Source organism: Tachysurus fulvidraco, chromosome 3 (genome assembly GCF_022655615.1).
Source record: "Tachysurus fulvidraco isolate hzauxx_2018 chromosome 3, HZAU_PFXX_2.0, whole genome shotgun sequence".
Classification (NCBI taxonomy): Eukaryota; Metazoa; Chordata; class Actinopteri; order Siluriformes; family Bagridae; genus Tachysurus; species Tachysurus fulvidraco.
Genome location: NC_062520.1, coordinates 17,603,283 through 17,616,833, shown reverse-complemented (window position 1 = coordinate 17,616,833; position 13,551 = coordinate 17,603,283). Strand labels below are relative to the sequence as shown.

General features: G+C 35.0%; 2 protein-coding genes across 3 annotated transcripts; one reads left to right on the top strand and one right to left on the bottom strand.

Annotated features, from left to right (window-relative positions):
• The first annotated feature begins 2,667 nt into the window (after positions 1 to 2,667).
• On the top strand, positions 2,668 to 10,251 carry f3a (coagulation factor IIIa). The gene is made up of 10 exons (XM_027149720.2): positions 2,668 to 2,895; positions 3,054 to 3,162; positions 4,306 to 4,499; positions 4,607 to 4,791; positions 5,547 to 5,712; positions 6,340 to 6,448; positions 7,600 to 7,793; positions 7,901 to 8,085; positions 8,840 to 9,011; positions 9,573 to 10,251. Exons 1-10 carry the CDS (start codon positions 2,826 to 2,828, stop codon positions 9,716 to 9,718), a joined length of 1,530 nt encoding a protein of 509 aa, XP_027005521.2. The 5' UTR covers positions 2,668 to 2,825; the 3' UTR covers positions 9,719 to 10,251.
• acp5b (acid phosphatase 5b, tartrate resistant) lies at positions 10,235 to 13,487 on the bottom strand. Of its 2 annotated transcripts, none has more exons than XM_027149721.2 (7): positions 13,402 to 13,487; positions 12,964 to 13,071; positions 12,614 to 12,804; positions 11,884 to 12,011; positions 11,565 to 11,756; positions 10,882 to 11,029; positions 10,235 to 10,802 (listed from the first exon to the last, which is right to left on the bottom strand). In XM_027149721.2, the coding sequence occupies exons 1-7, from the start codon at positions 13,451 to 13,453 to the stop codon at positions 10,563 to 10,565; spliced, it is 1,059 nt and encodes a 352-aa protein (XP_027005522.2). In that variant the 5' UTR covers positions 13,454 to 13,487; the 3' UTR covers positions 10,235 to 10,562. The 2 variants fall into 2 exon arrangements, with proteins under 2 accessions (XP_027005522.2, XP_047667590.1); XM_047811634.1 differs by lacking the exon at positions 13,402 to 13,487 and adding an exon at positions 13,157 to 13,202.
• Between the last annotated feature and the right edge of the window lie 64 nt (positions 13,488 to 13,551).

The following is a 13,551-nucleotide window of genomic DNA, read 5'->3' as shown; positions in this document are numbered from 1 at the left end:
TTTATACTGAAATTAGTAAAAGAAAAACCTGCTGATATTTTCATCATTCACTTGAGTTGAAGTAGAAGTAGCGGTCATAAAATTGAGTGCAGTAAGAGTTGTCTAACTGTCTAAAGATGAAAAACTACTTGAGTTTTTACTGCACAGATTACTTTTTACATGTCTAACAAATCTAAACATTTTAGACATTTACAGCATGTGACAGACACCTTTATCAAGCACAACATACATTTATCTCAGTTACACAACTGAGGAGATGAGGGGTTAAGGGCTTTGGACTTTGAATTCATCACTATACCACTAAGATACTACATGTCCCATTTAACTGAGAACAGTATTTTTCAAACATTTTTGTAGCTTGCTAGGTTAATTAGCTAGACATTTTTATGAAGGTTAGATGTTAAGCTGTGAAATGGGCATATCTCTACAAACCTTGCCTGATTATTAAGCTATTTTGTGTTAAGCATTTAATGATAAGGATACCATATAAAGTAGGCTCATCTGTTGAATAAGCATTTGTTTTTCCATTTTAATTATTTTAATTCAATTATTTTTTCATTTCATACATGTAGTACTTTATTTAAAAAAAACTAATTAAGAAAATGATTTATTTATACTAAAACATCTACCATTACAAGAAAAAATATCTTTTCGTATCTCTTGTCTATTGCTTTGTAACAAAACGTACCATCCATTCTGTCATTGCTTTCTACCATTATAAATGTAACAAACCAAAAGAGAAAGTTCTGCTCATCACTTATTTCCTAATAATGTTGCTTCTTCGTTCTTCTTGTAAAAATCTTAAGAAAACATTACTTCTTATATTAAATAATACATTTACTTAATACTGAATATTTACTATTCTCAGACACTGCTCTGCTGAAATGTGTACACCACATGGGACTGTCTAATGGAACAGTGAATGGCTATTACATTAAGGCAGGATGCGTCACTGTACTCACTGTTCTGTTTTTAGACAGAATCATCTAATTGTTTCAGTTATCCTTAGTAGTGTGGGATATTTGGGAACTGTGTGTAAAGTGTATTGTCTGAGCTAGAGAGTTTAGATTCAATATAGGACATGAAATATTTCTTGATCAATAAATAGTCTGGACTATCATCTCAGTCTTTTATGTTATTGGGTTTCCTGTTTCATCTATGGAGCAGCCTTTTTTTCAGCCCTGATTACTCAAGGATTTGATATTATAATGGTTCATAAAAATACAAAAATCTTGTTTGCATTATTACATAGCTGAATATAATGATTAGAATCCAACTGAAATATGCACAATTACAAAGAAGTAGGTAAGAAATATAACAATTTCTCTTTTCTGTTCACTCAGCAAACCTTACTTGAGTATTCCTTGGGCTGCTGTGTATAATAAGGACTTTAGCATGCAAAACCACACGCAAGAAGCATCCACTTTCTAATTAGCATAAACTCCTGAATAGGCAAAGACTGGCACATAGAGCTGTTCACAGTGCCAGTGAGTCAGTCACATTCTCTTGTGAAGGGTTTTATGGGAAAGGATTAGTAAAAATGAGCATTGCTTAAATAAGACAAAACCATAATGTAGTGAATTTATACATGAATAGCATGCTCAGAATAGGCCTAAATTAATTTAATACATTTGGATGACTGTAATTGAAATTTTTGGAACCGGTGACTGTATTATTTTTCCTGCTGGTACAATTTTTAAATCCCTTATGTATTCATAAAGGAATTTAAGGAATGAGACCATATTGTATATGATAGGTAGATTTAGATTACAGATTTGCTTCAACTATAGTTCTCGACCATGTTAGAGAGTTGGAACTTGCTGTACCAGCAAATAAAGATACATGACATTCACAACAATGTGTTGAACATTACTAAGGTCCAATAACACGTTCTAGTCAGCCTACTGCTAAATCACAGCCTAATGCTAAAACACTTAAATAATATATGGTTTATAATTTAACAATGAAAATGTAAGCATTGCTTAATGGCTGGTTCTTGTGATTGCACACTAAACAAGAATCTGTATAAAGATAAAGCTCTATTAGCTTACTATGTTCTGTGTGTCTGTTCCGGCTCAGATCCAATGTGAAGCTATGCTGGGAAATGTTTGTTTCGTCTACGTGCTTAGTGTACCATGAAGTACATTCATATTTCAGACATCACTGAATCTTTTTTATGCTGGAGTTCACACCCAAACCCACACATGTACACGCACACGTGCAAATAAACCAAAACCTCAAAATGTTTGTTCTGGATAGAATTATTGGGATACTAGTGATAATAATGAGAATATAACGCAGTTTCTCATTCTTTTGTAACAAACAAACAAACAACACTTAGAAAAAAAGTTCATCATTTTATAAGTTCCATCATTTCCAAAAAAAAAAAAAAAAAAAAAAAAAAAAAGACAGAAAATTTGTTTATATCCAATATAAAATGATATGAATCACTTTTACCACCACCGCTTATACATCTTTTTGACCTGGCAAGTTAGAAATTCTAAATTACATGGAATATTATTTATCATTGGCTTAAAATCAGAAACTATATGGAAAATCCCTCTAATAAGAAGTCTCAGAGCGCACGGAATCTGAACGGATGACCATATATGGTCACCATGTACGTGCTTTATTGTAGCCTATGACTGCTTCACTCCCAGATTTATATCCAGCTCCAAACACCAGCGCATTACTTATAGAGCGCAATAACCCAAGCGCACATAACCAGCACCGTCTAAATACCACAACAGGAGTTTCACCTTCTTATAGAAGATTGATTGAATTGATTTAAGCAGTTTATATATCCTCAACCTCGTGGGAATAAAATGAAGGGCACTGGACAGTGGAGCTTTGTTCCTGTGTTGCTGTTGTGTTTCCTGAACGTCTCACTTTCAGGTGAGTTCCAGTAAGATGTGCTGCCGACTAGACGGCTGTGTCTTTCCTTTTTAATTCATATAATTAGCGAATATTTCGTGTAGGTCTGGTTTGAGCTTTTCACGTGGCCAGTCATAATGTCCGGTTTTGTTTAGCTTTGTGTCTTTTCCTGTGTGCAGACTCTTTCCCAAAGGCTCAGAATGTCACTTGGGTTTCTTTCAATTTCAAGACGTTATTAACATGGACACCGAAACCAACCAACTATTCCTACACTGTGGAATATTCAAAGTAAGAAACATGTTTCATGTCTGATGATACAGACCTACTGTACTGATGTGTTAGTAAAAGCTACACGGACTGTTTTAATTCTCTGTACAACAAATAGACCAGCTTACTTTTATTACTGAGGTCTTTGTAAAGAACATTAAGGACCCATTAAGCACATAGATGTTACTTAGTGAATCTCTCTCTCTCTCTCTCTCTCTCTCTCTCTCTCACTCTCTCACTCTCTCTCGACTATAATTGTCTCATTAAGTTGACCCTTGTCCATCTTGTTCTGGTTCTTTATATACAATTCTTGTATAGAGGAATTTGTAAAATAAAAAGTATTAAAATGATGTAGTTAAACTTAAGGGGGTGGAGGCATTGGTTGCACATATGGTAGTGTTGCTGCCCCACAGCTCCAGGGTCCCGGGGCTTCTGTCCTCCTCATGTTTACTGGTTTTTGTTCCACTTAAAGTAGGTGCTCTGGTTGTGCTTAATTGCTCATAGGCAATGTGTGTGCATAGTGTCCTGCAGTGGATTGGCTTCACATTCAGGGTGTGTCCCTGGAATGGCAACCATGACCTGCATGAAGTGTTTATTGAAAATGATTGAATTAAGATTAATATTTTAAAATTATTTTAATTCTGTCTGTAATGGAGATATAACTGTTATCTATGCTAAAAAGGTGCTATTTTCCTGTCTTTGGGAATTATTCACTATCAGGGACAGGCAAATATGTTACTTCTATATACAGTCTTTTTAAAAGGACCTTCTTTGCATGTCTTGTAAATAATATCTGATACTATTGCTTTATATATTAATTTAACCCCTTAATCATCCAAGGGTCAGTGGACCTTTAATCAGTTTTCCTTCCTGTAGGTTTCATTGTTGTTACTGCATAATGCATAGTTAGTGAATAATTTGATTTATGATGAATGACTAAATAATAAGCTAAGACCTTAATTAAAAGGGTAATTAGCACCATGCAAGCTGAGGGTGAAGATTAAGCTATGAATATTCTCTGTTAGCAATTTTGATCAGGTACAGCATTAATGCATAATGTATACAGTAGTTACTGCGAAAATCCACACCCTTTGCTTGTCTCAACATGTTTCAGTTACTTGAAAGCTTTTGGGTTTTTAACTCAGCACAATATCATGTTTCCAGACTTGGTGAGGACAATCAAAGGGCCAGTCACTGCATACAGACGACAGAAACCGTATGTGATCTCACAGCTGTACTCACAGAGCTAAAAAGCAAGTACAGTGCAGATGTTCTGTCCGAAGCTTTGAAGGGCATGTCCTCTGATCTCATTGAATTCCCCCGCACAGCATCTGAGCTTTTCTGCCCCTATCAAGACAGTACGTTTATCTAAAATATTTGGTTCATGCCATATATTTTATGCTGTTTATTAATGAAAAAGAATTAAAAATGATTACATTCTTATTTATGTCCCACTTTTGTCTAGCCATCATCGGCAGTCCTACATTTAATTTTGAGATGAGGAATGAGGAACGGAAGATAATCCTGAACATAGAAGATATCCTAACAGCAGTTTTTGATGAACAGAAAAGGCAGCTAACGGTTCAGGATATATTTAAAAATGATCTGCGATACCAGGTCACTTACAGTAAAGCCAAGAGCTCAGGAAAGGTAAGGGATGACATATATCTTAATGCTAATTATTAAATGAGAGTGTTTAATACAAAAATTGTTAATCCAGTAAGTTTCTGGTGTTTGAAGATGTCCCTGTTTAACACATATTTCTACTGCTCCAGTCAGCAGAAGTTTTTCTGTTAAAACTTTATTCCTTATATCTGATGTTACTGTGATGTTCAAGAGCAGTGAAGTAACTCATATTTATACACTAAATTTATACCACATTATAGCAGCTGTCAGCTGATTCACATGGACAGGAAAAAGAATGTAAAACCTTTTTTACAAAAAACTAAATTGTGTTAAGCAGTAAAACAGTTTATATAATTAATTTATTTGAATACAGGACAATTTGTGTTGTAATAAATGTTCTGATGGTTGCAACAAATCAAAAATTGATGATTGTATTTTAATTTTTAAGGGGAAAAGTTTGAATTGTTAATGGAAAAAATAGTTTTCTGTATTTTTTTTACACTGGATGTGGCTGGATGTGGGAAAGGAAAGAAAGCTTTGCAGTGCTTTCTTATATCCATATCCTATAATGTGGGAAAAAATTCAGGAAACTGGTTATTTTTGCCTGGTCTATCTCAAACTTGCAGACATGTAGGAATGTCATATATTTGGATCTTTATCTCTTTCGATATTGCAGTGTAATTTGAAAAGAAGCCAGAAAGTATCATCTGCTACATCAGTTGTAAAATACAATAGGATATTGTATAAAAACATACAATGCATTTTTTCTTATTTTTCAGAAACTGAAGATAAGTACAAGCAGAAAGATAGAGCTCACAGATCTGGACAGAGGAGAGAGTTACTGCTTCAGTGTGCAAGTTTACCTTCCCTCCCGGAGTATTAACAAATATGGAGAGTTAAGTCAGGTTCAGTGCTCTTCAGAAGTGGACCCATCTATTTTAAATGGTAAGCTCATACAGTGTGTCTCTAAATATTTAGTTATCATTGTACAGTGCTTACCTGTTCATAGAGTTGAAGGTATATTTATGACAACCTTGCCTGATTATTAAGCTATTTTGTGTTAAGCATTTAATGATAAGGATACCATATAAAGTAGGCTCATCTGTTGAATAAGCATTTGTTTTTCCATTTTAATTATTTTAATTCAATTATTTTTTCATTTCATACATGTAGTACTTTATTTAAAAAAAACTAATTAAGAAAATGATTTATTTATACTAAAACATCTACCGTTACAAGAAAAAATATCTTTTCGTATCTCTTGTCTATTGCTTTGTAACAAAACGTACCATCCATTCTGTCATTGCTTTCTGCCATTATAAATGTAACAAACCAAAAGAGAAAGTTCTGCTCATCACTTATTTCCTAATAATGTTGCTTCTTCGTTCGTGTTTCCTGAACGTCTCACTTTCAGGTGAGTTCCAGTAAGATGTGCTGCCGACTAGACGGCTGTGTCTTTCCTTTTTAATTCATATAATTAGCGAATATTTCGTGTAGGTCTGGTTTGAGCTTTTCACGTGGCCAGTCATAATGTCCGGTTTTGTTTAGCTTTGTGTCTTTTCCTGTGTGCAGACTCTTTCCCAAAGGCTCAGAATGTCACTTGGGTTTCTTTCAATTTCAAGACGTTATTAACATGGACACCGAAACCAACCAACTATTCCTACACTGTGGAATATTCAAAGTAAGAAACATGTTTCATGTCTGATGATACAGACCTACTGTACTGATGTGTTAGTAAAAGCTACACGGACTGTTTTAATTCTCTGTACAACAAATAGACCAGCTTACTTTTATTACTGAGGTCTTTGTAAAGAACATTAAGGACCCATTAAGCACATAGATGTTACTTAGTGAATCTCTCTCTCTCTCTCTCTCTCTCTCTCTCTCTCTCTCTCTCTCACTCTCTCACTCTCTCGACTATAATTGTCTCATTAAGTTGACCCTTGTCCATCTTGTTCTGGTTCTTTATATACAATTCTTGTATAGAGGAATTTGTAAAATAAAAAGTATTAAAATGATGTAGTTAAACTTAAGGGGGTGGAGGCATTGGTTGCACATATGGTAGTGTTGCTGCCCCACAGCTCCAGGGTCCCGGGGCTTCTGTCCTCCTCATGTTTACTGGTTTTTGTTCCACTTAAAGTAGGTGCTCTGGTTGTGCTTAATTGCTCATAGGCAATGTGTGTGCATAGTGTCCTGCAGTGGATTGGCTTCACATTCAGGGTGTGTCCCTGGAATGGCAACCATGACCTGCATGAAGTGTTTATTGAAAATGATTGAATTAAGATTAATATTTTAAAATTATTTTAATTCTGTCTGTAATGGAGATATAACTGTTATCTATGCTAAAAAGGTGCTATTTTCCTGTCTTTGGGAATTATTCACTATCAGGGACAGGCAAATATGTTACTTCTATATACAGTCTTTTTAAAAGGACCTTCTTTGCATGTCTTGTAAATAATATCTGATACTATTGCTTTATATATTAATTTAACCCCTTAATCATCCAAGGGTCAGTGGACCTTTAATCAGTTTTCCTTCCTGTAGGTTTCATTGTTGTTACTGCATAATGCATAGTTAGTGAATAATTTGATTTATGATGAATGACTAAATAATAAGCTAAGACCTTAATTAAAAGGGTAATTAGCACCATGCAAGCTGAGGGTGAAGATTAAGCTATGAATATTCTCTGTTAGCAATTTTGATCAGGTACAGCATTAATGCATAATGTATACAGTAGTTACTGCGAAAATCCACACCCTTTGCTTGTCTCAACATGTTTCAGTTACTTGAAAGCTTTTGGGTTTTTAACTCAGCACAATATCATGTTTCCAGACTTGGTGAGGACAATCAAAGGGCCAGTCACTGCATACAGACGACAGAAACCGTATGTGATCTCACAGCTGTACTCACAGAGCTAAAAAGCAAGTACAGTGCAGATGTTCTGTCCGAAGCTTTGAAGGGCATGTCCTCTGATCTCATTGAATTCCCCCGCACAGCATCTGAGCTTTTCTGCCCCTATCAAGACAGTACGTTTATCTAAAATATTTGGTTCATGCCATATATTTTATGCTGTTTATTAATGAAAAAGAATTAAAAATGATTACATTCTTATTTATGTCCCACTTTTGTCTAGCCATCATCGGCAGTCCTACATTTAATTTTGAGATGAGGAATGAGGAACGGAAGATAATCCTGAACATAGAAGATATCCTAACAGCAGTTTTTGATGAACAGAAAAGGCAGCTAACGGTTCAGGATATATTTAAAAATGATCTGCGATACCAGGTCACTTACAGTAAAGCCAAGAGCTCAGGAAAGGTAAGGGATGACATATATCTTAATGCTAATTATTAAATGAGAGTGTTTAATACAAAAATTGTTAATCCAGTAAGTTTCTGGTGTTTGAAGATGTCCCTGTTTAACACATATTTCTACTGCTCCAGTCAGCAGAAGTTTTTCTGTTAAAACTTTATTCCTTATATCTGATGTTACTGTGATGTTCAAGAGCAGTGAAGTAACTCATATTTATACACTAAATTTATACCACATTATAGCAGCTGTCAGCTGATTCACATGGACAGGAAAAAGAATGTAAAACCTTTTTTACAAAAAACTAAATTGTGTTAAGCAGTAAAACAGTTTATATAATTAATTTATTTGAATACAGGACAATTTGTGTTGTAATAAATGTTCTGATGGTTGCAACAAATCAAAAATTGATGATTGTATTTTAATTTTTAAGGGGAAAAGTTTGAATTGTTAATGGAAAAAATAGTTTTCTGTATTTTTTTACACTGGATGTGGCTGGATGTGGGAAAGGAAAGAAAGCTTTGCAGTGCTTTCTTATATCCATATCCTATAATGTGGGAAAAAATTCAGGAAACTGGTTATTTTTGCCTGGTCTATCTCAAACTTGCAGACATGTAGGAATGTCATATATTTGGATCTTTATCTCTTTCGATATTGCAGTGTAATTTGAAAAGAAGCCAGAAAGTATTATCTGCTACATCAGTTGTAAAATACAATAGGATATTGTATAAAAACATACAATGCATTTTTTCTTATTTTTCAGAAACTGAAGATAAGTGAAGATGCAAGCAGAAAGATAGAGCTCACAGATCTGGACAGAGGAGAGAGTTACTGCTTCAGTGTGCAAGTTTACCTTCCCTCCCGGAGTATTAACAAATATGGAGAGTTAAGTCAGGTTCAGTGCTCTTCAGAAGTGGACCCATCTATTTTAAATGGTAAGCTCATACAGTGTGTCTCTAAATATTTAGTTATCATTATACAGTGCTTACCTGTTCATAGAGTTGAAGGTATATTTATGACAATGCTCCATTGCAGCACAAATAATTCTCAGAAAGTTGATTTCACATTTTTAAAGACTGGCATTGTGGTTTAAGACCAATGATATGTTTGTGGGAAACAAATATATCAATTTATTTTTAAATGTTAAAAATAGTTTGTCACATGGATGTTAAAATTAATGGTAATGTAAGTAATGTAAATGGTAAAGTTTTCTGTATTCTAAAGAGTTTTAAGGTATAGTGTTTGTGCTCTCAACTGCTGTCTAGTGAGAACAGAACAAAAGGAGTAACATGTAACTTTACAAATGGCTTTAACCTATGAGACTGCAGTCTCATCTAATCATTAAATTTACCAGGTTACTGATAGTTTGTCAGGCAGACAACCAAACCAATCCAAGATGTTATTTTTTTTTGTACAAATACACTGTGTTTGTGTTTATGTCAAAATATGGTTAAAACCCTCTAAATAAACTTTTCCTTTTTATTTACTTCCATTAGATTACAGCCCTGCAGTAATCGGTGGAGGTATACTTTTCATCATTGCCATAATCTCAGCTGTGATTGCTGCCATAGTTATTTGCAGCAAACAACGTCGGGAAGCAAAAACTAGAGGAAAAGAGGGAGTACCTTTAAAGGGCGTGTGAGAACTTCTCTGCACTCATAAACTCACACTCATGGGAAAGCATGGTACAGAACTGGACTCACCCTTTCAAATCACACTTATTGCAACAATACAGTGTAAAACTGTAAATCATGTAGTTTCTGTGAAACTAAACAAGATAAACATTACACATAGAATTTACTAATGGGTGTTTGCAGATGTTCTTTTTTTTTTCCATCGGTACATTCAATCATTGGGATTATCTACTGTATTTTATATTTAATAAGCACTGTCTTTTGTAACAACAGAACTACTTTTATAATAGATATTTTATTTTTCTAGCTTTAGATAAGTGATATATGTATATTAGTTTATAGTAAAATCATATTTATTGTTTTATTATTGTTGTTTGTATATTGTTTGTAAAATATACAGTGGAGAGATTTACATTACATATAAACATACATACACTACACAAATCTTTTGTTAGACAACTGGCAAAAATGTGAAATATGTAGAAAAGGGTACAAAGCTTTTCATTTCATTTTGAACTTCAAAATAAATTTTTCAAGATCATGTAGATCTGTGTTTATTGCTTTTTACACTGTTTCAGCCATACAGACGGGCACACACACCGAGATTCTGACTAGTGAACAATTCCAAAAATTCTGTCATTTCATTGTCCTTAACTAAACATCAATGTAACGAATGTCAAAAAGCATGACAGTGTTTCACTATGATTTGACATGAAGAATTTTGAAAAGAAATGTGGTTTAAAACAGTTGACAACATTACTATATATGCAATATGATAGATCAGGTGCAGTGAGACTAGTTAAGTGAAACTGTTTTGCTGAGTTCATTCAGAGCCACTTCATTATTAGTCTATCATGTGGTTCGTTTATTCAAAGAGGTCTGATACAAACACTTACCATCTAACTGCAGGTAATTAACTAACATCTTGTTCTCTGTCACCTCAAAGTATACAAAACCACCTAAAGTCTGATTCACTGCACTAGAAAACACTTGCCAAGATGAAGGGAAGCTCTTGCTGTGGTAAGTGGAGTTGTTCAGGACATCTCCGCTCCCGCTGACGACAAATGAACTTCCATCCTCTTCTCTAATAAACTAAAGGGAAGATAAAAGAAAGTATTCTAGATGATGATCCACTACAATGTGAAGTACAGTTGATTAAAAAGGTGTTCACCTGTAAATCATGATCATGACCACTGAGATATAAAGTGACATTGTACTTCTTCAGCAGTGGTCTGAGCTTCTCTACCAGACAGCGAGTAGGACCATGATGACCAATGGACCACACAGGGTAATGACCAGCCACAACCACATAATCAGATCTAAAACAGATCATAAAAACGTTTTGGTTCAGTGTACATTCTTTACGTTCTGAGTCATCAAAATATTCTAATTATCTTGCACCAGTAGGTCAAGGTCATAGAACATGTTTAATCTTACATCTGAAGGCAAACTGAAGAAGTCTTGAAGATATACCAAGTACATTTTTTAAAGTTATGCAATACATTTTTAATCATGCTTTATCTTGGTGTTGTGTGTGTCTATACAGTACTATACATTTTCAGGAAATCAGATATGCTTGTGTGAACATTGTGCTATTTGGTCACAGTTTGTCCTCATGAATGCTTGTGTGGATGTGTGTATGGAGAATAGTGTGGTCCTCGTATTCCTTTTAAAGGACTCATTAATTCTGTTAAAGAATTTTTTTTTCCAGCTCGGTCATCACATTTCTTAAAATTCTGTGGTTTACCTTCAGGTACTTAAGCAGACTTTCATTTAAGTCCTAGGCTGTGCTATAACTTCTGTTTGTTCAATTAACATGAGTGTCTTGCTTCATTCAGAATTGGCAAATCTTACTTAGTGTTTTGAAGCATCTTCTTGATCCACTCAAACTGTTGTTCTGCAGATGTGAGGTCCTCTGGTTCTTGGGGTTGGTCTTTGTCGTAAGTGTTCCCACACAATACTACTGTATCTATCATCAGGATGGTCATGGTGATGTTGGTGCGAGGAATCTTAAATTTCAGCTCATAATAGAGTTCAGGGAAATGCCTATGGAATAACAGAACGGTATATAACAGTATGAATATTGTTGGGCAACTCTTACGAGAAACCTAGACAGCATGCTACATGTTGTGAGGCTACAGCTGAGGAAGGTCAATCGATGGCACACACTCACCACCTCTCTGATCTGGATGAATAGGCGATTTGAGCGGACACATTTCCTAAGTGATCATGATTCCCTGCCACCAGATACCATGGAACAGCAATCAGAGCTGGATGAGAAAATACACCTTCAAATGTTGCCTGAAAGCAGAAAGAGTGACATTCACAACCAATTCTCTGTAGGTACTCACATTATTATAGTCCTGAACAAAATGGGGGGGGGGGGGGGGGGTAAATCTGTAAATAGTGAAATTGTTCCTTTAACTCAACTTCCACTAGATGGCGTGTTTATCATACTTTTGTTAGCAGCATGTCATGAGTGATAATTAAACATTTGAATGCTGCCCCACCTATGCACACTCTTATTAAATCATCCATTTGATCACATCTTTTAAAATATAAAAACAAAATCCAGTTGTTACTGCAAAAATCCTAAAACAAGTCATGTTAGCATTTACAAATTTGACAGCAAGACAGAAATAAACCCAAGCATAGGGCAGTGGTGGCTCTGGGGCTAGGGCTGTGGACTGCTGATTGGAAGCCCTCCACCAGAGCTGTAACAGTCTATGAGGAAGGAACTTAACCCTCATTTGCATAGTTGTATTTCCTTTGGTTACAAGTATTTGCTGACTGATGCATAAATGTAAATGTTCACAATTTACATTTTACAACTTTTCACAATTTACAATTTGCGGTTCACATTTTTTTTGCCATATCTCCTGTCATGAATGATGATGACAGACCTTGAAGCGTATATCATCAATGTCCTTGACTCCACTGTAGTAAAAGTGATCTCCCAAACTCAAGACAAAGTCCAAGCCCACACTTTTAGCCACTCTACCCATTTCCTGAGCTATCTTCTGCTCTTGAGCTGTGTAGAAAGGAGAGAAGGGAATGCCACCCCAGTCTCCAATACCAACAAAATGCAGAGAACCTTAAAAGACACAACACACACAAAGACATGGAGAACATTTGCTACATAGACACAAACTGAAGAAAGACACTACTCAATCACACATTTGATATCAAGTTAAATTATGTAAAGCTAAAAACCTATACAGAATTAGTATTTAGAAAGAAGGAAGCTATGTACTCTTTTCTTGAGCTTGACATGGCCTGTAGATTGACTGAAGAAGAAAAAGAAGCACGGCAGCCAGGCAGGTCATGGCGTGTTTGAGGTTGAGTTTGGTGTCAAATAACACTGTTAACACAAAAGAAAAACATAGTTGCTGATTTTAAAACGGCTTTCGTTTGTACTTAAGAGGAAGTAGTTTGTGGTTTAAGACCTTCCTGTATTGCTTCAAAGGGGAAAAACATGCAGACCACGTGTCATCAAACCAATAGATTGAGATTCAGACAGTAAACTGAACTTTGCTGTAGTCTAAATGATCAACCTTTTGAAGTATCATCTATTATAACAGCAATGGAAACATAATACTTAATATGATTTATTAATTCTCAAGCTGTTTATGCTGATGTTGGTACTACATTATTATAACATTCAATGAATCTTTATATGTTATTTTCTTACAAAAGGTCTGAGTTCTGACTTGAGGCTCTTTGCTTGCTTCTTCATTAATCATTAACAAAACTGGAATAGCAGCTTATGGTCACACCATCACAGCAGCACCAATAAGACTGACTAGCTTTTGGGAGCAGCTTTTAACCTAGTAAGCACAGG